The sequence below is a fragment of the Quercus lobata genome, chromosome 10 (assembly GCF_001633185.2).
Source record: "Quercus lobata isolate SW786 chromosome 10, ValleyOak3.0 Primary Assembly, whole genome shotgun sequence".
Classification (NCBI taxonomy): domain Eukaryota; kingdom Viridiplantae; phylum Streptophyta; class Magnoliopsida; order Fagales; family Fagaceae; genus Quercus; species Quercus lobata.
In genome coordinates, this window is record NC_044913.1 from 31,602,281 (window position 1) to 31,628,761 (window position 26,481).

A 26,481-nucleotide genomic window follows, 5' to 3' on the forward strand; every position below is an offset into this window, starting at 1 on the left:
TCCGATATCTCGCATCGAACAAAATTAGCGGAATAATAAAAAGTTAGTGTCCCCACTGCTCCCAAATGTCAATCACACCAATATATATGTCACAAACCGGCCATTATATCAAAAAAAAAAATATAAAAACTGGGTTCAGTATTGATAAGGGTGTTTCTGCTTCAAATATCAGTTTTCACATAGAATTATATCTTTGATTATATAGCTAGGCTCGGAAGATGAATATTGAAGGAAGGAGAAGGGGAGGTGAGGAGTCAGAAGACGAAGGGTATGAGGTTGAGAAGGTGACATGGAAGAGGCCTTTCAAGGCGTTGCTAAGAGAGATGAGTGTGAGTGGGATTGGAGGAGACCCCGCTTCCAACAGTGAAGGCAGCAGATTGCAGCGCTTTGTCATTCATCCTGATAACTGGTACCTCTGTATCTCTCTTTTTATCTCTTTCTGTACTCGTTTGTGTTTTTCTGTGGACCGAGATGAGATTATAGATTGATTTTTGCGTTGAAAAAAAAGGTAAACTTTTTGTCTATTTTTTTGTTTAATGAAAACATTTTTTTTTTCTTTCTAAAAGTAAACATGTTAAAAGAAAAATTCTTAGTTTACGTTATTATTGTACACTACTTTTTACGAATAGGACAGATTACAATTTATCCATCGATTTTGTTGAAATTTAAGTTATTTACTTGTGATTTAAAATTTGACATTTTACCTATTTAAGATTAGTTTGATTAGAATTTTGTAACCCACATCTGTTAAAAACAATTTTAAATATGTAAATTTGCTCAACTTTTATGTCTCTCCTCTAAAAACACAAAAGATATAAAAATACTAGATCAAATAAGAACAAAAAGAATCCAACGAAATACTTTGATTATGGGATTTCAAATCACTAGTAGACAACTTAAATTTCAGTCAAACTTCAAATGAGGAAAGTATCAAATCTCAAATTATAGATGGACAACTTAAGTTTTAATCAAACTACATGTAAGTAAGTTGTAATTTACTTTTGCAAATATGTACAACATTTACCAAATTTTTATGTCTATAATGTAAGTTTAGATTGCTATTATAGCGTACATCCATGGTTATGAAAACTGAACCAAACCGTACAGTTTGATCCAATTTACCACGACCGTTCACTAAGATGGTTTTTTTAACCTTAAAAACTGTTCTATGCAAAGAAGAGTGAACCGCATGAACCACAGTCGGATTGCCTAGGTTTGAAAATTGTGGACGGTTCTTGCGATTCAGGTCAAAGCTTAAAAGGAAGAAGAAAAAAAGAAGAATAAGGTACTTACAACAACTTATAACCATTGTTAAGAAAACCCCCAAGAAAAATCAATCAATACAAATAACTAAAAAGGAAATAAATCTCCGATAATCTGCCTCCACAATTCGCCAGATGCAATACTTCAGTCTTTGTTGTCCGCTGCAGCCTCTAGCCTACGACTGACGATCGGATCTCTCCAAACCAGTGCACAGTTATACTGAGACTCTTTCTCCCTTTCTCTCATTGTTTTGTTTTGTTTTCTTTTTGCTAAGATCTCTTTGGTTTGATGAAATCTTTTTCTGTTTGGTAAAGTACTACATCCTGGTAAATAACAATAGTCAAGTCTGTGTTTTTCTATGGACTGAGATGAGATTATAGATTGTTTTCTACATTGAAAAAGTTAACTTTAGTTTTTTTGTTTAATGAAAATTAAAAACGTAAAGTCTTCTTTTTTCCAAAAAGTATATATGTTAAAGGAAAATTCTTAATTTTCGTTGTTATTGTATACTTTTTGCAAATGTGTACAATATTTATCATATTTTTTGTGTTTATAATGTAAATTTTTATATTGCTAGTCCAATGTTAGGCTATGTTTGGTTTATTGGTTTTTAACACACGTATATTAATTTTCATCACTCATCACCCAAAAATGTGGACCCCATCGATGCAAGGGTTTATTTGGTTTGATTTTCATCACTCAATTATCATAACTTATTACTCAATTTACCGAGAATGAGTAATGAGAATTGAGAACAAATGTTTGGTATTTTTAGATTTTTAAGTAAGGATCCATTTGGGTAGTTTATTTTGTTGAAAATAAAAAATAAAAAATATTATAATAAAATAATTTTTAAATATATAAATAGTATCATAGAGTCTATTTTTAATGAAAATGTTCTTGAAAAAAAGAGGTTTATGGTTTCATAAACAGTATACAGACCCACAAAACAGTACCATTTTAATGCAAATTTGGTTTTCAACGAGGTGGTGGGTCCGTGTTCACATGCTTCTCAGTTAAAAAAAATCAAAGCGTAAAACGCCAGAAACGCAGACGCAGGGGAGAATAATTTCTATCCAAACGCATGCTTGGTAAAAGACACGAGTTATGGGACCTAGTTGCTTACTTGCTTGTACAATCGCATTAGAATCCAACGCTTTTTATTTTCTCCCTCCCTTTCTCTCTTTCTTTCTTTCTTCACATGTGTTGCTGCTTCTTTCTTTCTTCACATCTGCTTCTTCTTTCATTCTTTATTTCTCTTCTTTCTTTCTTTATTTCTTCATCTCTTCACATCGGTGCTTCTTGCTTTCTTCTTCAAACTGAACACAACACTCTGCACATGGAGCTCACAGCTCTCATGAGGTCTTTGTCTCACAGCTTCTAGCCCAGTCTATTGCAGTTTTGGTTGCTCTATTAGTCTCTCATCTCTTTCAGTCCAACAGACCTCTCTCAGGTGAGTCGATCTAACTTGTGATTTGTTTGTTTCCAAAACTCTTTGGGTTGGATAGTTTGGTTCAAGAACTGTCAATTTTTTTTTTTTGCGTGGGTTTGTCTGGTACTTTTTATGGGTTTATTTCTTTTAGTATCTGTGGGTTTTGTTTGGGTTTGTGCAGAGGAGAGAGACGATTGCCGATCTAGCAGGTTTATTCTTCCCTTCATTTCGTTTGGGCTCTAAAGGAGAGAGAAACTCGAGTCGGGTTCCCTTCTTTTCTTTGCTAGTCTGTGGCTGAAAGCTATGGAGAAAACAAGAATGTGAGGAACTCACGCAAGTGAAATGAATGTAGAGAGACAATAACGTTCTGACACATAAACTATGAATAGTGTTAAAGTGGCTTTAAAAAGCCATGAGTTATGGAGTGACAAACGCACTGATGCGTGGGTTAGCTGAAAATTGAGCTGTAGATGTGAGTTAAGAGTTACGAGCGATGAGATATGAGTCACGTGCTAATCAAATAGGGCCTAAATACCTCAAAAGCAACGCTGATTCACAACAATTTTAACTATATTTGTTTATTACAGTTGAGTTCTTATTAATTCTTATTTATGTTCAGTTTTTTTTGAAGTAAAATATTTTTCAGAAAATGTTTTTTTATTTTTAGGTATTTGTTTATAGGTAAAATATGGTCAAATTTGTAAAATATTTTTCGTTAATTATAAAATCATTTATAAAAAGTTGTAAAATGTTTACCTTTAAAAATTTGGTAAAACATTTTATAAAAACATACAGTGACTTCCCTCACCCTATTTAGTGGCTAGGTCATTAGTCTGGTGGGCTGGGTAGTTGGTGTTGGCAGTTCAGTGGCCAGGGTTGCCATGCTAATGATCGATGTCAATAGTTTGATGGTTAGAGCCATCGCTCTAGCAACTTGTGCCAAGGTCCAATGATTAGAGTCGTTGCTCCGGTGGCTAAACAACCAGTGTGGGTGGTCTAGTCATCACAGACACCACTCCGGTGATAGCTGCCGACAATTCGGTAGCAAAAGCCACCATTTTGATGGTTTGGTCATTGGATCTTTGGTACTATTGGCTTTGCTGGCTGAGTCATTGGTTTTGGTGGTTTACTTAAAATATTTTACTTGTCATACCAAAGACACTTGAAAATGTTTTACCTCTAATAAATTATGTTTTAAATTTTTTAATAAATTAATATTAGAATTAATTTTTTAATAAATGACATAAATTTATAAACTTTATGTACATAAATATTAGTTTTGTACCATCCTTAAAATCCTTCAATATTTTTTTGATAGAGTTTTAATTTATGACGTTCATTTTTGATAATGTGTTTTTTATTATCAGACTAAAATATCAATTGATTTTTGGAGTAGAAGGTAGATTGAATTCCAAATTTCTATTATTAGACTAAAAAAGAATTATTGGATAACACACGACTATCATACAAAATATCTATTGTTTAAATTAAATAAATGGAATAATAAATGAGCCGACATATATAACCATAAGTCATAAAAGTTAATTTAGCAAAAAAAAAGTCATAAAAGTTAGGGTCCAGGGGGTTCGGATTCCAAACTATGGACCTACACTGGACCGCGCCACATGTGAAATATCTATTCTGTTTTTTTTTGTTCTTTTCTTCCCTAGATCGTCTTTCCATGTTAAAGATTTGAGGAATGTTAGAGACACACATTTTTGCATAATATTGTGTCACAACTCGTCACGTTATATGTGAAATATCTATTCTTTTTTTTTGTTCTTTTCTTTCCTAGATCATCTTTTCATGCCATAATGGCGAGTTGTGGTATAAAATTGTGTAAAAATGTGTGCCTCCAGCATTTCTCAAAAGTTTTTAGTAGAATAATACTTTGGGGATTATTTGCGGGTTAGTTGGTGAGTGTTATGAGATAGCATTTTTTTTTTCAAAAAAACTTTTCTAAAAAGGAAAAATTCTAGATAAAAATAGAAGTAAACTGTTGTTTTAAAATTCACATCATTTGAGGGTGGAATTTCTTGTTATATATAAATTTTCTCCTTATGAAATGTTTAATACTACAAGGCATATTATATATATATATAAAATAGTGTTTTTTTAATGCGTGTGGCACATAAATGTTATATTTATATATATAAAATAAAATTTTAATTTGATCTTTTATTTATTTATTTATAATTGTATCAATATTCACAATATGAGTGTAAAACATGTTAACTTAACAAAAGTTTAAAAATAAGGGCAAATTAGTTTAAGTTTTAAGTTTTGTAATTAAAATTAAATATGTGATTGTGTTGGACTAATAAACCACATAAAACGAGTTTAATTATCCATAGGAAGATTAAACATTTTGTGCAGTAACTAATCTAATCTACCCCCATTTGATTTGTGATGTAATAGGTTTTGGGTCAAATAAGTGAAGCTTGATTAATTTTAGAACTTCTTTCTCCCAAAAAAAAAAACCAATAAACTTATCCTTTTTAATTGTGACAGTTTAGGTCCTATACTTTTTTTATTATGGTGTGAATATAATAGAAACACAAATGAATCTCCCGCTGCGGTCTGAATTTCAATTGGTGCAGGTGGTACATGATATGGAAACATTTCATACTGATATGGGCAGTGTACTCGTCCTTCTTCACTCCCCTCGAGTTTGGATTCTTCAGAGGCCTCCCAGAGAACCTCTTCCTCCTCGACATTGCTGGCCAGTTCGCCTTTCTCATCGACATTGTCATTCGCTTCTTCGTCGCCTATCGTGACTCCCACTCCTACCGCATTGTCTCCAACCGTAATCTCATTGCACTTCGCTACATTAAGTCTCGCTTCTTCTTTGATTTACTCAGTTGTTTTCCCTGGGATGCTATCTTCAAGGTGCACCTATTAATTAATTATCTCTCTCTTTTTTAGCTATCCAAAAAGAGTAAAGTTATATGGCAATAAATATGTTTTTGCCAAAAAAAAAAAGTAAGTAGTTTGGGCTATTGCCACGTACTATCAAAACTTTAAAAGAAAATATCCAACTTACGGAAGTGTAAATATGCATTTTGAGATGCAGTAGGTTTTAGTTTGTTCAACTGGTAAAGTTTGTGATGGTTATATAAGAGATATGAGGTTCAATTTCTCTCTACACTAAAAACTATTAGGAGTGAAGACCGTAGATTGAAACTCTTTCAAAGAAAAAAAAAAAAAATGTCATCAAAAGGAAATATATATAGTTTGGGACATGATAGAAGGAGTGTCAAGTTTCCTTAAGGAACTAATCTGGACTACATTTTACTTTGTATAGCATGCATGCATGTTTATTAATTTTCCATTTTCTATATTAGTTTATTATCACCTTCATCAAGTGTCCTTTTCTAGACTTTTTGTTTGTTTTATTCCACTTTTTATGCCTTTGTTCTTTCTTTCGTATTCATTGTAACATACACCAGCACATGTGTTGTGGTACGTGGTTGCCCACAAATTAATATGTAGTTGTATTTGTATTGTTACCACAGATGTAATAGTGCACTACCAGTTTAGTGCTATTTTCAGGAATTTTACCGATAAAATTAATAAATTATTGGTCCTACAATGTTCAAGCTCTCAAAGAGGGGATGGCATGTCTCACTAATGTGGCTTAAAAGGAAAGCTCTAACTGCAACTGCTAATAAGATTCAATTGCGAAGAAACACTACTGCTTTAGAATGCATTTATCTTGAAGGGAAAAGAAAAAAAGGGGACGTTAGGATCATATGTTACAATAATTAATATGATCAATCACCATGTCACAAGTTGTTTATTCTTGAATGAGCCCTAGAGATGGCATACAGGGTCATTTATATTCCATTTTAAAAATTGTTGTTATTATTCTTACATCTTCTGCTTCAAGTTTGATTGAATTCATTCTTGTGATTGTGATATTTTTCTTACCTCAATAGCTCTTATATGATAATGTGAACACAATTACTCTGATCAGGTTTCTGGTAGACGCGAGCTAGTGAGGTATCTGTTATGGATTAGGCTAAGTCGAGCGCTCAGAGTGACAGAGTTTTTTGAGAAGTTGGAGAAAGATATTCGGATAAATTACCTTGCTACGAGAATTCTGAAACTTTTTGTTGTTGAACTCTATTGCACGCATACGGCTGCCTGCATCTTTTACTATCTTGCTACAACCGTGCCTGCTGCAAATGAAGGTTACACATGGATAGGAAGTTTGAAGATGGGTGACTACACTTATTCACACTTCAGAGAAATTGATCTCTGGAAGCGTTATGTGACATCTCTCTATTTTGCCATTGTTACCATGGCAACTGTTGGTAAGCTTCTCTATATTTCTGCCTTGAAGAGAAGCAAATTTAATGATTAAGTTATTATCTGTAGTGAAAACACTTATAGATTACCATGCTTGTGTGTGAGTGGTGGGCTCATGCTCTATTTATGAACTCATCTATTTTCTTATGAACATTACTGTGTTTTTCTTCTCTTCTCATTAACATCTAAAACCCAACTTTTATATTCAGAATATGTTGATAATGATCCTTCTCTTTTTTCTATGAAGCAGTGCTGTGTCATAATGGTTTTCTTTTATAAAATCTAGATTAGTACATTTATTTTCACAATGTCATACTGGTCCCTCATTAATCAGAGTTTATTTGTTTATTTTTCAGTCTTGAGTTTCTTGTATCAGAGTTGGGATGCTCCGTTGAATCTTTATGTACTGATAATATGCTTTATTTTTCAGGTTATGGAGAGATACATGCAGTCAATGTCAGGGAGATGATATTCATCATGATTTATGTTTCAGTTGACATGATTCTGGGTGCTTATCTGCTTGGTAACATCGCAGCATTAATAGTAAAAGGGTCAAAGACAGAAAAATTTCGGGATAAAATGTCTGAGCTTATCACATATTTGAATAAAAACAATATTGATAGGCAAACAAGTAAGGAGATCAAAGGTCATCTGCGATTACAGTATGAACGCAGCATAACAGAAGGTGCTTTGCTTCAGGACATTCCAGCCTCTATTCGCACTAAGGTATCAATCATTTGTCTGTATACAATTGGTTTAGATTGTACACTTTAGTATGTGGTATGCTTGATATAAGTTGTAGGCCCACTTATTGATGGTTCTCCAATGTGATACAAGAGGCCAGGTGTTGTCTGTGAGATATTGGTTCTAGTCTTGGTAACCCCCTTTTTGGGTAATATCTTGCAAATACAGGGCCCGTATTTGTTTTGAATCTTTTGATACTCAAAGATAAAACCTAGGTTTTTATTATTTATTTTGTGGCACTCATTTTAGAAAATATCAATATGTCACAAAAGCATATTAAGAGGTACCCAAAAGCACTTCTAGTTCTAGCGGACTAGAAATGTATTTCGCATTTGTCATTTTCACCAACTATTTAGGCATATGACAGAAGGTGTTTCAGACACAATATTATCCATTCCATATCTTGTCAAATTCAACTTGGGTGCTTCAAACCTTTGCATGTGAAAGTAAATGGTAGAATGAAATATTTTTCTTGAAAAATTTGTCATTTTCACATTCTAGAAGGCTGCTAGAACATTTGGACTCTTAATCAGTTCTATTGGTCATTGTACTTAGTTTAAAAGTGAAGTAGAATATATGGACTATGAAAGAAATTAATACATACAATAATTCTGTCTTGATGAAGTTGTTAGAATACTCTTGGCCTTGGGTTGAATTGGAAAAAATTGCTGTTAGTTTCATGCATTTTACCTCAGTATATGCAGTGCGTGTATGTTGTGAAGATGTTGAATAATAAAATCTGAATTCTCCATTTATTAATTACATCTCTCTCTCCCCCCTTTTCCCCTGTTGGATGAGTCATAATTACCTTAAAGGTGCACCTCCTCCCCAAACTCTCTTTAATTTTTCACATTAGCCTTTATTGAAGTATCACTTGGCCTCCTAGGATGGTTAATAAGTTTTGGTAATTGTACTTGTTTTCCTTGTGGAAATAATTTTGACTTGGAAAATGTGAATTGATAATAGAGTGTGGAAGATGATTCTCAGATTTCCTGCAATTAACTAGTTCTCTAAGTTGGGTTGAGTAAGAAGAAGAGTGCTAGACACAATAGTTAGAGGACTTTTTGAGGTGGATATGTCGACAGTCAGTGGGATGAATAATTCATGCGGCAGCTTTTTTAATGTTTACCTTATATTGTTCATTGAATGTATCCGTGTATCTGTTTTTCTTTTGAGACTTTGTTTATTTCTAGTAGCGCGCTTGATTTGTATGTCTCTGTATCATTTCATTGTTTCTTTTATGCAGATTTCACAGAACTTATATGAGCAGCATGTTAAAGGAGCTTCTCTTTTCAAGGAGTGTTCTGAGGGATTCATCAAGCAGATTGTAAGCCATGATGTTATATATCTAAAGTAGAATTTGAAGTACAAAGGTTGAACAACTATAAATTCAGGACTTTATATGTTTTCAGAAGTTGAAAGTCATGTGATATCTATGAACTTGATCATGCCCATTGATGTCATAGATCTTAATCTATCCAAATTGCCATTCCATTTCAGTGGCATATAGCCCCAGTTTGACTTTCTTCATGCAACATTCACTGTTGTCGTTATTAGCAATTGTTTGATGGACTTTGATATCTCATACTTCCTCCGCTATGAACTTTCTAGAGTTCTCGGACACCCTAAGCTTCCGTTAATTAAATTTTGTGCTTTTATTTTTCATGCCTTCTTTTTTATTGTGGGCTTTCCTCTGTATACTCCTTGTGGACTAGGGTACCCCTTTTGCACTGTTTATTGAATCTTTTAACCTATAAAGCAAATTAGTAATTGTTTATTTATTGTGAGCATTAGCATACCAACTAAATCTTGTTCTTCTAGTTTTCATTTTGATTTAATTACGTTAGATTCACTTTTAGGAACTTAGAAGTTGTTGGTTTTCTGGCGTGATTAGTTCTCTGCAAAAGTTCATCTTGAATGATATGCTGCTTCTGTTATCAATGATTGTGTTGAATTCGAACGGCTGTAAATTGTAATCTCCAGTTGGTTTAACGTAATTGTAAGTGTTGACAAAGGAAAGAAAACAATAAGAGTGATAAGGAGGGGCTGGAAAATACTGGATACCCAGCTCTCTTATTATTCATTTCCTATATAGGAAAGGGTGGTTACAATAGGACACTGCATATTCTTGAATGGGAGATAAGAACAGCTGATCGGGACACATCTAAAAGAGTACCACCCACACAACACACGAGTACAACCCATAATTTCATCTTTCTGTTTCTCTAACACTCTCCCTCAAGTTGGATCATAAATTTCATATAAGTCCAGCTTGGAACATGTAGACTCTAAAACAACTCATATATTATGCCTTAATAAAGATATCAGCAAATTGGTCTTTAGACTTCCCAAACGGTGTAGTAACATCTCCATTTAGAATCTTGTCTTGGATAAAGTGGCAATCTACTTCAATGTGATATAAAGCTGAATAGACTCTCAATTTAGATATACAGCTGAATAGAGTTTCATAAGACTGATTGGTATAACAAAAATTTTCTAACCTGTGAAGATCTGAATTTTGGCGACAAGTATTCTGCTCTTAAAATAAACTGGCTCTCTAAAGTGCCTTTGAAATCTCAAATTCCAAGAAGTTGTGCAATAATCAATTAACTCATTGTAATGGGCATCCAGTGTGCCTTTTTTATTTATTTTTTTGAATTATGTATTTAATTAGAGAGTTAGTATTGCATTCCAACACTGTGGGTACCCAAATAGCTGGTACATCTAGTTCCCCTTAACTTGGCCGGTATAATAGCTTCCGTGTATAAAAATTTTGTTCAATGCATTTATTTTAAGTGAGGCACCTTTTAGTGTAAGTTGAATATTGTTCAAGGGCCAGCTAGTTGCCTTTTTCAGTCTTGTCAGTCTAATTTTATGAACAAATTAGTTTCAATTATATGCCCCCTCTCATATTTTTTTCCCATTATTTCTTTGCTTTCTCTCCTATATTGTCATTATCTGATATCTCTTCATAATATTCAAACATATAAAACAGAATTGATAATAAGAAGCTCAGCTTCTTTCAGTGGAAATGACTCTTATTCATTCCATGATTTCTCAGGCAGCCCGAGTCCATGAGGAGTTTTTTCTCCCAGGAGAAGTGATTATAGAACAGGGAAAAGTAGTAGATCAACTTTATATCATATGTCACGGTGAAGTGGTATGAATTGTCAATGCTTTCATCTCTCAACTGTCTTTCTCAATGCTTATCTTATTTGTATGTTTAACTTAAGGACAACCGCCTTCTCTCTCTCTCTCTCTCTCTCTCTCTCTCTCCACAACCAAAAAAAGGACCCCAAAATCACAAAATTTCCCAAAGCAATTGCATATGCATAGTTAGTACCGAAAATTAGATAATATGCCCCCTCTAAATAACAGTTAAATTTTTATGACAAGAAAATTTATAACTCTTTAATAGTGAAAAGATCTTAAATTGACTGAAGCCTCTTACACAGCAACAGATGTTACCAATAAGCCAATCACAATAAGCTATGGTGGAAGAATAATGTCTTGGATACCCATACTTGCCATACAGTTCATGATAATTCTGTACACCTCTCTCTCTCTCTCTCTCTCTCTCTTAGCACTTCTCTCTTCTCTCATAGAAACCCCAAAGTTTTTGTATACGTTAGTTATAGTCATTACAAATTGAACTACTAGAAGTTGAATGGACATTTAGAATTGATAGTTAGGCCTATCTCAATGCTCTAGGTTTAGTTTACTTGAATATTTTTGAAAATACCTTAATTCTTTTTGTCATTTTTTCCCATATTTATCTTAACAATCAATATAATTACTTTTGCATACACCAGGGTCATGAGAAATTTTCTTTTTGCATAATTTATTTATTTTTTAGAATCTTCCTTCATATTGATTTTACATAATACTTGTATCATGCCAAAAAAAAAAAATTAGACATTTTTTCTCCGTGTTGTCATCCTATCTTCAGTCTCCCTCCCCACTCCCCTCCAAAATTAGTTCCTCACCCCACCACTGTCCTTTGTGCTGCCATTGTGGAAGTAAGTCAAATTATATTAAATTTGGTAGTTCCAAAAGCTTAGTTTTGGGACTAAGGTTTTATTGTTGTTGATATATATAGCTCTTTCCCTTGTGTGCCTTAGCATGTTAAAATTCAAGTCAACACATACATACAGACAGATAATTGGGATATATGTATGTGAGTGTAATGAACAAAAAAAAAAATCATTATTTATAGAAGTATTGATGTTCAGTTAGAAAAGTATAAAACGTTTATCCTTTTTTTCTATAATAGAAGACAACCATACTTATTCATGATAAAAGTACTGGGAAGGCAGGATCTTATCCAAGTCTCCTCTCTCAAGATCCCTCTCAAGACTCAAGTTGGAACGGTGCTGGGTTATGACTTTTTAACGATAATCGACAAAACAATTCACAAACAACGACTACTTGACAAATAAATGTAGTGAAACAATCCTAGAATGCACAACCAAAAATATAGACTTGGTATCAATCTTTAAGTACATCTTTCATATCTAAAGCTGGTATTTATATTTTTGGATATCTTTTATTTTTATCATTCTTTTTAACTTTTAAATATAATATATCTGGATATATGCCTCTGTTTTGTGTGTGCACATGCACATCTGTGTATCAACATATTCCTGAATTGTGGACTTGATTACTTAGATATTATCTACAGGAGGAGGTAGGAAAGGTGGATGATGATGAAACAGAAGAATGTGTTATGCGTTTGCAAGTCAATAAATCATTTGGCGAGGTTTCTTTTCTTTGCAATACTCCTCAGCCTTATACAGTTCAAGTTCTTGATCTATGTAGGGTCTTGCGACTTGATAAACAATGTCTTAAAGAAGTTCTGGGGATCTGTTTCTCTGATGGGCGGATTATCTTAAACAATCTCCTTGAGGTAAATCGTGCTTGCAAATATCCATTTTCATCTTACTCTTCCTTCCATTTGATCACTGTTACCCAAAAAATATGGTCCATGAGAGATGATTGTCAATGCCTTTGTTGTTTTCTGAAAAGTGAATTTAATTGTGTCCACTTGCTGGCAAAATAATTGTCTTCTATTTACTGAGAAGACCCAGAAATCTTGTCAGTATATATAACATTCTAACACTTCAATCAACAACAGGGAAAGGACTCCAATCTCCAAAGAAAGATTTTGGAATCAGATATCACACTGTATATTGCACAGCAAGAATCAGAGCTGGCTATGAGGCTTAATTGTGCGGCCTATGATGGAGATATTTATCGACTAAAACGTTTGATCAACGCAGGAGCCAATCCCAATAAGACAGATTATGATGGAAGATCGCCTTTGGTATGGATTTTAGAAAACTGAGTTACATTTTAATTGTCAAATAGAGTGCTAACATACCCTCACCTTCCTTTTTAATTTTTGTTAACTAGTTCATACTTTTTTCCTAATTGCTTTATCTCAGTAATATAAACTGGAAACTTTGGTTTTTTCTCTAAAGAGTCTTGGATGAGGGAAAGGTTAGAGAATCAAAGGAGAATCATTGAAGCCATATAAATTTATGTGACTCAGAGAAGAGCAAAAATGTTTGTTGCTTTTACATAGAATAGGAGATCTAAAGCTAATTACGAAACCACATTAGTTAAGCCACATCTTTGATGCCTTGTCCAATTATTCCCAAATTAGTGGGTGAGATTTCCTCTCCCAAATTTTTTTTTTTTTTTTTTGAGAAACAGTACCTCGCAGTATTATTCATTAACTAAAGAGAATCAGAAACTACAAAATGTAAAATGTATGGAGGAACAGACTCCATCTAAACTAATAATGGAAAAGAAAAGCTAGCTCTCCTTGTTAAGGCATGAGTGACACAATTGCCCTGTATCCTAGTGTGAGAGAAGGAATAGGCTCTTAATGAGCCTGCAATAGACATGAAGTCTTTAGCATGATGACCAAGAGGTGAAAGAGATTGAACCCCCTCTTAAAGAGCTTTGAAGACCAGTTCTGATTCTCCTTTGAATATGGCTTGCTGATAGCCAAGTTCTACTGTAAACTGGGCTGCCCTCCTAGCAGCTAATATCTCTACTGGTTCCACCGATGTAGGCATAGCAATTTTTTCTGGTAGGGCAGCCAAAACTGTCCCACTCCCATCTCTGATAACGACACCGATTCCTGCCTCAAATGTATCAGCAAAAATAGCCCCATCATATTTAATCTTCAAAGCTTCACAGTTTGGAGTGTTCCACTTTATAGGGACTGGGTTTGGCTTCTGTGGTTTTGCAGTGGCTTTACACTGGAATTCCGACAACAAAGATCTTGTATGGTCTAATATTTTTTCTGGGGGGAGACTCGGTTCTTTGCACCGAAGTTTATTTCTTCTAGTCCAAACTGACCAAGCAATCATGGCAAAAATCTCCAATTGCCGTGGTTGCTTATCAGCTACACTGGCTAGGTCAGAGAAAGAGGCAAGGTGTGGAAGTCTCTCTGAATCCAGTTAAAACCACGGTCCCAAATACAATGTAGATCATCACAATCCCAGAGAGTGTGGATAGTATCTTCCTCACCCTTAGAGCATTGACTGCACAGAGAGTTATCCAAAATCTTCCGCTTTCTAAGATTCATCTTTGTTGGTAAGGCCTCGGAGCAAGCACGCCACATGAACATTTTCACCTTATTTGGAACATCCAATTTCCAGATGCGAGACCAGAAAGTTTTCGCCTCTACATTATCTGAACTTGATGCCCTCTCCCTATCATCCAACTCATTGAGAAGCTGGTATCCTGTTTTAACTGAGTATGAGCCTGTTTTGCATCTCGGCCAGATTGTAATATCTTGCTGCCTAGTCATACATAAAGGGATAGCTAGTATCTTCTGGGCTTCAAAAGGTAAAAAATCATTTTCAATTAGTGGTACATTCCAGCCGCCCGTCTCTGGCTCAAACAACTGGGAAACAGTAGCACCTGCAGGAAAATTACCACGGGGTGAAGCCAACTTTGTAGACAAATTTCCAGGCAGCCAATAATCCTCTTAAATTCGTACAATTTCCCCATCACCAATCCTCCACTGCATCCCATTTGTTATAACCCTTCTAGCTTTTAGAATGCTTTGCCAAACATAGGAGCCAAATGACACCTTAGCATAAAAAATCGACCCATTAGGAAAATACTTTGCTTTGAATACCTGGTAGAAGAGGGAAGATTGGTCATTCCACAAATGCCAAACCTGTTTTGCTAGCATCGCCTCATTAAATTTTACCAAGTCTTTAAAGCCTATCCCGCCTTGAACGTTTGGTTGACACAGAGTCTCCCAGTTATTCCAGTGAATTTTCCTCTACTCTCCTTTTTGCCCCCACTAAAACTTAATAATCATAGGAAAAGTTGGTATAGCTTGTACCATCGCTTTTAGCAAAATCTCTCTGCTTGCTTGGGATAGTAGCTTCTCTTTCCAGCCTTGAAGTTTGTTCCAGATCCTTTCTTTGATATAGTTCAAGGTTGCCTTATTATTTCTCCCCACCACAGCTAGGAGACCAAGATATTTTTCATATTCTCTTATTTTAGGGACCCCTAGGAAATTTATAATATCCAATTTCCTCTCTTCTGGTACAGCTTTGCTAAAGAACATTATAGTCTTACCTCTATCGACTTGTTTCCTAGATGCGTGTTCATACAACGTCACTATATCTTGAATCACTTGGAGATCACCCATATTTGCATGACAAAGTAGCAAGCTGTCATTTGCAAAAAATAAGTGCGTGATTTTAGGCCCAACTCTACACAAGGAGAAGCCCCGGATCAAATCATCACTGGAAACTTTCTGAATCAACCTATTTAAGCCTTCGGAACACAACAAGAAGAGGTAAGGAGAAAGGGGATCTCCTTGCCGAATCCCTCTTGATGGTCTAATGTCCCCATTCAGTTCACCATTAACTAAGATAGAATATGATACCGTACTGATGCAATACATGATGAGAGACACCCACTTTTCACAGAAACCCATCTTTTCCATGGCTCTCTTCAAAAAATCTCACTCTACTTTATCGTACACCTTGCTTATATCCAACTTAAGAGTCATAAGACTTGTTTTTTTTTTTTTTTTTGGATTGTTGGATCTTCATGTGATGCAGTGTTTCTAAGGTAACCAAAACATTATCAAAGATAGATTTGTCAGACTAGAAAGCACTTTGAGATTCGGATTTTGGACACCAAATGAGGTAAGATTTTCTTAAGCTTGTTTGCTACCACCTTAGAGATGAGTTTATAAATAATATTGCACAAATAGATAGGGCGATACTCTGATACTCTGATTGGACTTTTGCCTTTAGGAATTAGAGTAATATAAGTATGGTTAATAGAAGGAGGGATAGAACCTAAATTTAAGCAGTGCAAAACTGTTGTAGAGACCTCATCTCCTACTTGTTGCCAATAGTGCTAGAAAAACAGAGGTGGTATACCATCCGGCCCTAGGGCCTTTAGAGATTCCATTTGTTTAAGTACAGCTTTATCTTCTGTTCTGGTGAATTCTTTAGAGTTTAGACAAAGCAGCATTCATTTCAGCTGAGACTGTCTCTGGGATGGGGTCCACTGCTAGCTCAATCTGACTGGGTTTCAAGGATGTAAATAAATTCTGGTAGAAGCCTATGAGTACAGCCGAGGAAAGTACGAACATAATTCTCCTACAGAATTTTCAATCTCGGTAATCTTGTTCCTCCTGTATCGATGTGTTGCACGACTATGGAAAAAATGTGCGTTTTGATGCCCTTCATGCAGCCAAAGAGCCCTTGATCGTTTCTTCCACATATTCTCTTCTCTTACCAGTAGTACATTAATCTCTTCTTTTAATTGTTGAACCCTTGCCATACTGCCTCCTCGGATTACGAGATCTTCAGCTTTATGCAATTTCTCATTTTTATCTTTAAAAGATCTGATAACTTTCCCAAAAACCATTCGGCTCCACCATTGTAATTTCTTTTTACATTGGTGAATCTTGCCTTCAACCCCCTTCATCGGTCTCCCTTCCATTTCACATAACTAGGCTGATTCCATGGCTTCCCTCCACCCCTCCTCTTCTAACCACATCTGTTTAAACCTCCAAGGTTTCTGAGATTTTTTGGGGATCCTAGCAAGGTGGATAAGTATAGTTTTATGATCCGATGACCCACACTCCAAATGCACCATCTTGGAGGCCGGGAATTTTGCTAACCAGTCAGTAGAAGCAACGGCTCTATCCAGTCTTTCCCAAATTGTATATCCTTCCCACTATCCATTGCACCACGTAAATTTTCCACCCTCGTAACCCAAATCCTTGAAGCCACATTAGTGAAGGGAGCCTCACGTGTTTCAACAATTTTAACATGGCATTAGAGCCATGTTTTATCTTTTTTAACATAGTATCAGAGCTACAATCTTTGTACCTAATCCACTTTGGTTGTTGCTTCTGTTGTCAGCATAAGAGCCCACACTTGAGATCTAGATCCATGGGAATCTATAATTGGACTCCAGAAACCTTCATCCAAGTCCTCTGAAAATTGCTGTCTCGGTACCACACACACCCCCTGCATCATCTCAGTCCTGACCATGTGCTTCGTTGTGGCTGCATGCACCACTTCCCGCTTTGAACACACCCTCCATGTGTCACATATGCATTTAGAGCCCTCATGCGCTAGTTTTATGTTGGTGACGTGAATGACCTACTATCTAACTTTCATACGTCCTTGCTCCACACAATATTTGTGTTGGAGGTGTGTTTACTTGCACTCTCATGCCAGAGCTCTTTCTGCTGTTGTGCTTTGTCTCTGCCCAAGCAGCACATCAAATGCCTATAGAAACCCTTTTTGCACATCCTTGGCAAGACAGATTCTTTATTGTGCATCACTCACTTCACGGGCTTCTTCCTCTTTGACAGTGATATTTTTGAGGCAATTCTTGGTGGTTCTCCATTCATTCAATGGGCATGAAAAACCTTCTTTGCATTGAAGACTTTCCTTCCAAACTCAAGTTTTCTGCAAGCATGTACCTTGAGTTTGAGGGAGATGTTAGAATATATTAATTACCATAAATGTTTAAAAGATATTTTTGTATGATACCGTGGGTTAATATGGTTTGGTAATACCATGGGCTACCATGGTTTTAAGGTTACCATAGTAAAACTAATGTATTCCTATAAGTACCTTACATTGGGTTGATTGTAACATACTACTCAACACAGACATGATGTATCTGCTAAAGGGCTTTCCACTATAGATGTGGACTTACGCCATTAGGCCGAATCACGTTAATTCTCTTGCTTCCACTCTCTCCTTCTCTCTCTACATCAGTTTTTATTTTCTACTTTCTGTTTTAACATGGTACCAGAGCTACGTTTCAACAATTTTAAAATTTGTCTGTTTCTTGTTTTTTGGGGAAAGTAAATTTTCTCTCTGAAATAGTTTTCAGAAGTGCTCGCTGGAACTTCCCAATTTCTTTTTTTTCTTCCCAAGATCAACATTCTAAATCAAAACTAGGATACTGTTCTGTAAGAAGCTTTTGCTATGATGTCAAGAACAGGAGTATTTTTTTGATCAGTTCTTTATCTTGGGCTCTTTAGCTCAATAAGATGGTATTGTACTCCACAAATATGGCATGGTGTTAATATGCCATCATATACAACCACAAATTGTAAGCTGATACTGATTTCATGACCACGGTCTTTTATTGTTATTAGAATATGCAGTTTGTGCTGAAATATCTAAATTATGTGTTTTGGTTCTGTTCGTCCAACCCTCCCCCCTTTTTTCAGTTTACTAGGACAGGAATGAATTCTTGTATTGCTTATATTAATATGTAGTTTTGTTTTTCACAGCATGTTGCTGCATCCAAAGGATATGAAGATATTACTCTTTTCCTTATTGAGCAGAGAGTGGATGTCAGCATTTCAGGTCAGCTTTTAAAATAATTAATCATCCCCACCACCCCTCTAAGAATCCCCTGTAGTCTGTCATTCTGTACATCGTTTAGTGGGCTTCTAAACTAGTGCTCTTCCTAAGATTGGTAAGTGTAATTTCAGGTGCACCTGGGGTCAAAGTCCTTGGGTTTCTTTCAAAATTAAGACCTTTTACAAGTTACAACTCTTGTAATGGATAATAATAATAATAATAATATATTTAATTTAGTTTAATTAGTTCCAATTCAATGTCCAATTTTTAATTTTTGGCTAGTTGTAAAAGTGTAAAGCTATCAAAACTTAAACATGTTTACCATATCCAAGTTTTTCATTTGCCAACCATAAAAGTAATAGCAAAAAGTCAACAAACTAAAAAACGGAAAAAATAAAATAAAAAAAAGAGAGAAGAGACTGCTATATTTTGAAAATTAAGGCTGCTAATTGATGTGTCTAGGATGTTTATCATGAAATGGATATTTTCTATGAAAATATCTGATCACCATCAATTTTGTAAAAGACTTGCAAACTCACTTTCTCAGTAAATTCATTCTTGTATTTTTCCATCAATTAAAAAATCAAATAAAGACGTTTTTCGAGGTTTAGAAATTTGATGTTGGAATGGAATCATTTTTCTTAAACCATCAGTAATTGGTATAAGCTTCCTCGTTAAAGTGATTATTTCTTATTATAAAAAGGTGATCATTTCTTCATTTTTACACCTATGCAATATTTTCACAAGATTTTTTATTTATTTATTTATGTCTAATTCTGTTGCATCTGTTATCATTTTTGGCTTATTTTTTTTTGGGGTGTGTGGTTGTTAACAATGAGTCTTGAACACATGATCACACCCTCCATCTCATTATAATGGATGGAGGAAGTATCATTTGAGTTAGAGTTCATTGGTACCTATTCATTATTTTTACAATTTTACTAAAATATTTCCAATGGTTGATTTTTATAAAAAGATCTTGTTTTCCTGGAGCCTCGCAAGGAAAGTTCTGGCTCCATGTAAATCTCCTTTCAAGTCTCAAATATAAATTAACTGGAACACCTACAATTATTTTGGAATTTATTATTTCAAATTTTCTTTATCTCATGGGAGATTGGATTATTTTAAAACTTTCATTTTTATTTTGAGTTCATATAGGGAATAGATTTCATATCTTTCTAGATAGGGATAAGATTTTAGATTATCTTTAGTTGAGAGTTTTATGGGGAAATGATCTTTTGTAATCCTAGAAGTGCTATAAAATTTGATATTAGAGATTTTCCAAATTGTTAGGTGCTGATTCCTAGCAGCTTAGGTGCTGATGCCTAAGTTTTTTGCTAGGTTCTTATTCCTAAGTTTTCTGCTAGGTGCTGATTCTAGTCAAACCCCTAAGTGCTAATTTTTAGGTTTATCATTTAAATTTTTTTTCTTTTATCTTCCTTTTGGTATTGTCTTTCATCAAAATTTAGTGATAATTGTTGATTAACTATGTGTATTAGATAAGTTTGGAAACACTCCCTTGCTTGAAGCCATCAAGAATGGGCACGATCAAGTAGCTTCTCTACTCGTTAAGGCAGGGGCAGCACCTACAATTGATGATGCCGGTAGTTTTCTCTGTATGATTGTTGCAAGGAGGGACTTCGAGTTTTTAAAAAGGGTTTTGTCCAATGGCATTAATCCAAATGCCAAAAATTATGATTGTCGAACACCACTTCACATAGCTGCCTCAGAAGGGTTATATTCAGTGGCAGAATTACTTCTAGAAGCAGGAGCAAGTGTTCTGTCAAAGGACAGGTATAATCTGAAGAATTATCTGGTTTTTAAGACAAGTATGAAGCATGATCCTTTTTAAGCCAAAAGCAGTTTTTCAAGTACAAAATATGAGATTGTACAATGAGGAAGTTGTTTTGAATTGATTATACATTATGTTCTACTTGACATGTTTTTGCATGTCTCATTTGGGTTTAGCATTGCGAATTTGCGATCAATAGGATATGGTTTCATGATTGTTTACACTATTGATTTTTAGATAAGTAATTAATATTTATATCAATTAAGATTACATAACACTGTTAGTTTTATCTCATTGGTTTAGATGGTCTTGTAAAAAAAGACTTGTAGTCATTTTTAAATAAGAGATCTTGGATTCTTTTGGCTTTCATTTCCCAACATCTCAGCTTTTGCACCCTACACTTGAGTTCCTTATTTTTTTTATTTTTTTCCATTTCAATTTTATCTGGACAACTTTGACATTTGTTGTATAAATTGTCTATGATTGAGGAATCCTACCTTGCTAAGTGTACTAAACCACTTACAATTTATCTTGATTGATTTTATGCCAAAATTCCACCTGTATAGTCTCTGCACCACATGCATTCTAGTTACATAATTCTATGACGTGCTATGACTTGATTCATTTTAACCTCTCATTCAAAGGCACTGTTCCAGTGCGCTGACTTTGTGTCCAAAATGCATGTTTTGCAAAGAAAAATAATTTTCCATTACAGATTAATATGAGAACTTTGAATCTCCTTTTAAATGTATTCAAAACTCAAAACTAATATGGTTAGACACATTTCCAAAGTTCGTTTCATATCCTCTGACTGTACATACTTCTTTTCAAATTTTCAGTTGCTTTGGCTTTCTTATTCATATTCTTTTGGAAGCTTTAGGATATAGCATATCAAAATGTTAACATATACCAATTACATTGATATTTTTGCATTCGTTGTTTTCATGGTTAGAATGTTTCTGTGTGGTTAACTCAGAAATACAGCTTTTGAGAAAATATTTTTTACGTGAGATGTCTACAGTGGCTCCATAATTTTTTGGCTAGAGCATGGTTCTAAAATTTAATGTTCCCTATCCTAAAAAATTTTCAGTCGTCAAGCTTCAATTGTTGTTAGAAGACATGAAAATGACAAAAGGGAACGCTCTTTTAGTCCATAATAGTTAATAGAAATGCTTACTATCTGCACTTGACTCAACACTGGCTTTATTATGAAAGAAAGAAAGCATGTAGAACTAGTGCAAACAAAATGAACTATCCATAACTTTGTGTGTTTTTGACTACGTAACTTTTCCAACTAGAGTGACCTTTGTCAGCCTATCTTCTGCTTTCAGATGGGGAAATACTGCACTGGATGATGCCCTTATTGGCGGAAATAAGAATTTGATCAAGCTGCTCAAAGTTGCAAGAACTTCTCAGTTGTCTGGGTTATCTGATTGTTCTCAAGAAATTCGAGGTATGAAGAAAAATGTAGTTATCACATATGGCATACAATCCTAGATTTTATTGCATAACAATTGTTGACTGAAAAAATTACTGACCAAAAAATGCACAAATGAAGAGCATCAAGACTTTTCTCTTTCCTACACCAGTTTCTGAATTCTACCCTGCCCCTTCCCAGGTTTTTATTTTTATTTTTTAATAAAAATGAAAAAAGAGTGTTAAGAGCTTTGTAGCTCAACTGGCACCTGGCACCTCTTGGTATTTCCAAAGGGGACATCCAGGGTTCAAATCCCCCCATCCCCTATTATCAAATTATCAAAGCAAGAGGAAAAAAAATGTTTGGTTTGCCTTATTGTATGTAACAGTAGTACAGTACAAAGAGATGGTAATATATCTTGCTCCCACTTCAGTAAGTTTACCTATGGGATGGATGGTAGGTGTAATTTACATACACAAACACATAAATGGAATCCCCCTGGGGTTCTCTCTTTCTCTCTCTCTCAAGCTACCAAGGATTGGTTAAGGGCAAAATAAAATTTAGGTTCCATTTGTTTTGGTGTAATAGAAAGTATGACTTTAGATAAAACAGAATGGCAAAAAAGAATACATATAGCTGACCTTGACTAATCTTTTGAGAATCCATAGCCAATCCCAAAAAATTTGGGCCTAAGACTTGGTTGTTGTTGTTTCGGCATAAATGTTTTCTGTTTGGAAAATATTTGAAAATATTTTTAGGGAAAACTATTTGTTTTCCTGTGTTTGATTATCTTTTTGAAAATGCTTTGGAAAATATTTTTTCCGTGTTTGGCTTGTTCAAAAAATTACAAAATTTTCCTGTCATTTTATATAGATATTAGATAACAACTTTATCTCACCACTTTATAATATTAATACGAACACCAAAATTTACCTAAAAATAAGCAGTATCAAAATAAAATTATTAAAAATTACACTAATGAGCACAATCAAAATGAGAGAGCGCAACAACCGTGTGTGTGTTAAAATACTTAGGATATATTTGGTAACTGTTTTTTCCTCTTATTTTCTGTTTCCAAAAAAAATCTCTATTTTTAAGACTAAAAAACTTGTTTGGCAACCCAAAATGGACATAAAACAAAAACTATTCTCAAAACTCAATTTGTGAAGGAAACTGAAAACATGTAAAATACTGTTTTCAGTTTCTAATTTTCAAAAGTCAATGAAAATACGCATTTAATTTAATGAATCTATCTCATTTAATAAGTTAACATTAAAGTTCAAATCCTAGTAACAACATATTTTAGTATTTTCTATTTTTTTTCTTAAAAAAATTATCTTTTTAATTTCAACTAACCAAACATGTTTTTTATTTCAAAAATACAAGAAAATTGTTTTTCTTTATATCCCCAAAAACAAGTTTTTGAAATATAAAATAAAAACTGTTACCAAATATAACCTTAGTATTCTCAAAAGAAAAAATAGTGGGTAAATCTCATATTGAAAAATGAGTGTGAGTTAAAGAGGTTTAAAGTCTATGTTGTGTATTCAAGAGTTAGGCTCTTTTGGATATATACCACTGTTAGTTTCTTTAAGACCTTCAAAATTACTATTAGTTTAAAATAATAAAGAAAGAAATACTTGCAAGGGTTTAAGTGAAATAAGGGATCAGCACTAGGGAGTTATGCTAGTGTGACGCGATGAGTGGCATTAAGGACTTTCTCATCGTTCTTGGCAATGGTGTTGGGGGCCTTCTTGCAGATCAATATTGGCTTAGTTGTTAGGGATTGCAAATGGGCAGGTTTGGGATTGGTTTATAAACAGGTTAGGTATTATGTTACCCATTTACCCATTTAATTAATAATTTTAAGGGTATGTCAGTAACATTAGAGGTTTTGGAGATATTTTAATCATCTAAGAGGTTTTAAGGTTCTTTTGGTCATATTGTAGGCTCTGGGCCATTTCAGTCATTTAAAGGTTTTGGGGTTTTTTTTTGGGGGGGTGGGGGGAGGGGGGCGGAGGGGGGGTTGGGGCATTTCTATCATTTTAGAGGTTTTCAGGCTACTTTGGTCATTTAGTGGTTTTAGTTTTGTTATTTTAGAAGTTTTGAGGATATTCTAGTCATTTTGAAGGTTTTGAGAGTATTTTGGAAATTGTGTATTTCTATCATTTTGGAAATTTAGGTCATTTTATAGATTTTTAGGATATTTGAGTCATTTGGAGGTTTAAATGGTATTTTGGTCACTTTAGAGATTTTAATGATATTTTTATTGTTTTGGAGGTTAACATGGTATTTTGTGCTTTTAAGGATATTTTGGTTATTTTGAAAATTTCGAGGTTATTTTGTCATATTTGAGGTACTAAGATATTTTTGTCATTTTGTAGGTTTAAGGAATTCTTGTGGTTTTGTGTTCGCATGAGAGAGGGGTGTTTTGTTCTCTTAAGGTTGTTTTCATAAAACATTTTAACTTTTAAGTCCTAAAGGTGTTTTTCCTAGTCAACAGAAAATGAATTCTATTTGACCTAGTTTTTTAGTCATCCTAAATACTTGAAAATGAGGGAAAATGTTTTCTGCGGGAGCAAATGGGGCCTTAAACATTCCTCATCAAGCTGTCTTAATAGGAAGAAATCACTATTCATTCCATAATTGTGATTCACGATTGGTTTACCAAGTTTGGGCCTTGTTTTGATCAAAGTAGTAGTTTGGAATCTGAAAATTATTGATATACTGATCTTCCTCTTCATGTTTGCTTATATCTCCCCAAGCACAGCCTCAATCCAAGCAATGCAACAAAGTATAATTATCAACATAGATGAAGATTTCATAATATTGACAAAAATAGCTGCAATAGTCAGTTGTAGCCTTGTATTATTTAATCTGAGACATAACCCGCTGAATAAAAAATGTAAATAGTTCAGACTCAGTGGGAACTGTTACAGTCTTTGAATTGAAAATTAATTCAATATACGATTTTTGACCCCCAATTATGAATTTCTGAGTAACTAATTCATATAGACGGTTATGTTGCTCTCAACAATGTTGTATATTCCACTGGAGCTGATTTCCCAAATTTAACCTGTAGGCTTCTCAATCTTCCTTTATTCCTCTTTTTCTCCTGGCCATGACCATGATGTCAACCTTTATGTGTCTCTACCGAGAGACGGTTATGTTTCAGCTTTATTTTTTCAAAAATAAAATTTCGTATGGGTGGGTAGGTGTGTGTTGGAAGAAATCCTGATTTGAAGAGAATTTAATGTTGTTAGTACCCATCAAATTATGGCTGAAATATCAAATCGGCAAACTTTATGATATGTTCATTGGTCATCTTGTAGTACATGTGAATTGTCGCACTCTTCGGTTTATCAGCACAAATGTCTTAAATTGCATGTTTTTATTTCAAGCATTATGCGTGTACTCTTCCTTGAATCAATAATAGGTAGTGGTTATCAAGAGGGCTGCATGTGCCTCTGAAAATTTATGCACAAAAAAAGGTCAAAAACTACATGGCGTGTCTACTGTGGGAACCTTTACTGCTAACAAAATAAAGCTTAAAGTTGGAACTTGGTATTTCCCCTTATAGAATATTTCCATAAGTGATACAGCTTTGACTCTTTGTAAGTTTGTAGTGCTCTGTGGTACTCAATTACATTTGAAATGATTGTTTTTCTTTGGAGAGCTAATGGGAAAACTAGTTGTCCTAATAAAGGCCATGGGCTAAACAATGTAAGTCAAGTTACACACAATACCAATCATACATGTGAACCGTTAATTTGTTTCCTCTAACTTTCTGCTCTGACAGTCATCATATTTGTGCTGTTATTTGCTTGAACTATGCTATTTAGGAGGCAGCTCAGTCTTTACAGACAAAACATCCACTTACCGTGTATTTGTGTGTGTGTGTATATATATATATATATATATATATATATGGTCTGAGTGAATTTATTGCATTAAATGGTTTAATTTACTACTTTCATCAGTGAATTAACAAGGTTTCTATTGGCAATAACAGATGAAATGCGACAGAAGAAATGCACAGTGTTTCCCTTTCACCCATGGGATCCCAAAGAGGAGAGAAGAGAGGGAGTGGTGTTGTGGGTTCCAAAAAGCATTCAAGAGCTCATCAATGCAGCAAGGGAACAGTTGAAATGTCCAAGTGGGAATACTATTTTATCAGAAGATGGAGGCAAAATTCTTGACATAAACATGGTTACCAACGATCAGAAGATATATTTGGTTAGTGAAGTATAAACTGAAACAATTATCTTAACCAAACATATTGGTTATGTGTAGCACTAAGCAATTTCAGAACTTCTAAACGTTGGGCATGTTATATTGTATATATGTACACAGAAGTAAAAACACACACATATACGTGCTTGTGTGTGTGTGTATATCTATAAACATAATGATTCTAAATATTACCAAATAATTTTGACTTGGAAGAACAAGTAACACTTGACACTGTATATGTCCAGGAGAGATGCATCAAGGTGAGAACAAAAGATGGCCTCAATATTGTGGTCATTTTGTTTGTTTACCACTGACCCTCCAATCCAATTGCGGTCTTTCACCATTTTTGGGGGTTTAATGTTCTCAATTCCGTTTACCTTCACAGATCAAAATGTTATGGATA

The 26,481-nt window shown here is 34.4% G+C and overlaps 1 protein-coding gene across 6 annotated transcripts; it reads left to right on the forward strand.

Annotated features, from left to right (window-relative positions):
* LOC115963920 (potassium channel SKOR-like) lies at positions 1-26,293 on the forward strand. 6 transcript variants are annotated; one of them, XM_031083159.1, is made up of 13 exons: positions 349-409; positions 2,877-3,015; positions 5,296-5,584; positions 6,672-7,011; positions 7,437-7,732; positions 8,997-9,077; positions 10,812-10,910; positions 12,432-12,656; positions 12,885-13,073; positions 18,564-18,639; positions 20,136-20,430; positions 21,760-21,881; positions 25,858-26,293. In XM_031083159.1, exons 2-13 carry the CDS (start codon positions 2,999-3,001, stop codon positions 26,094-26,096), a joined length of 2,268 nt encoding a protein of 755 aa, XP_030939019.1. In that variant the 5' UTR covers positions 349-409; positions 2,877-2,998; the 3' UTR covers positions 26,097-26,293. The 6 variants fall into 6 exon arrangements, with proteins under 6 accessions (XP_030939016.1, XP_030939017.1, XP_030939019.1 ...); XM_031083161.1 differs by lacking the exon at positions 349-409 and adding an exon at positions 2,480-2,716 and having other exon boundaries at positions 2,877-3,167; XM_031083158.1 differs by lacking the exon at positions 349-409 and adding an exon at positions 2,480-2,716.
* Positions 26,294-26,481: the final 188 nt, after the last annotated feature.

Coding starts and splice junctions, on each gene's coding strand:
- LOC115963920 (XM_031083156.1), top strand. CDS start 219: ATGAATATTGAAGGAAGGAGAAGGGGAGGTGAGGAGTCAGAAGACGAA. Junction 410..5,295: donor GTCATTCATCCTGATAACTG/GTACCTCTGTAT, acceptor CAATTGGTGCAG/GTGGTACATGATATGGAAAC. Junction 5,585..6,671: donor CCTGGGATGCTATCTTCAAG/GTGCACCTATTA, acceptor TACTCTGATCAG/GTTTCTGGTAGACGCGAGCT.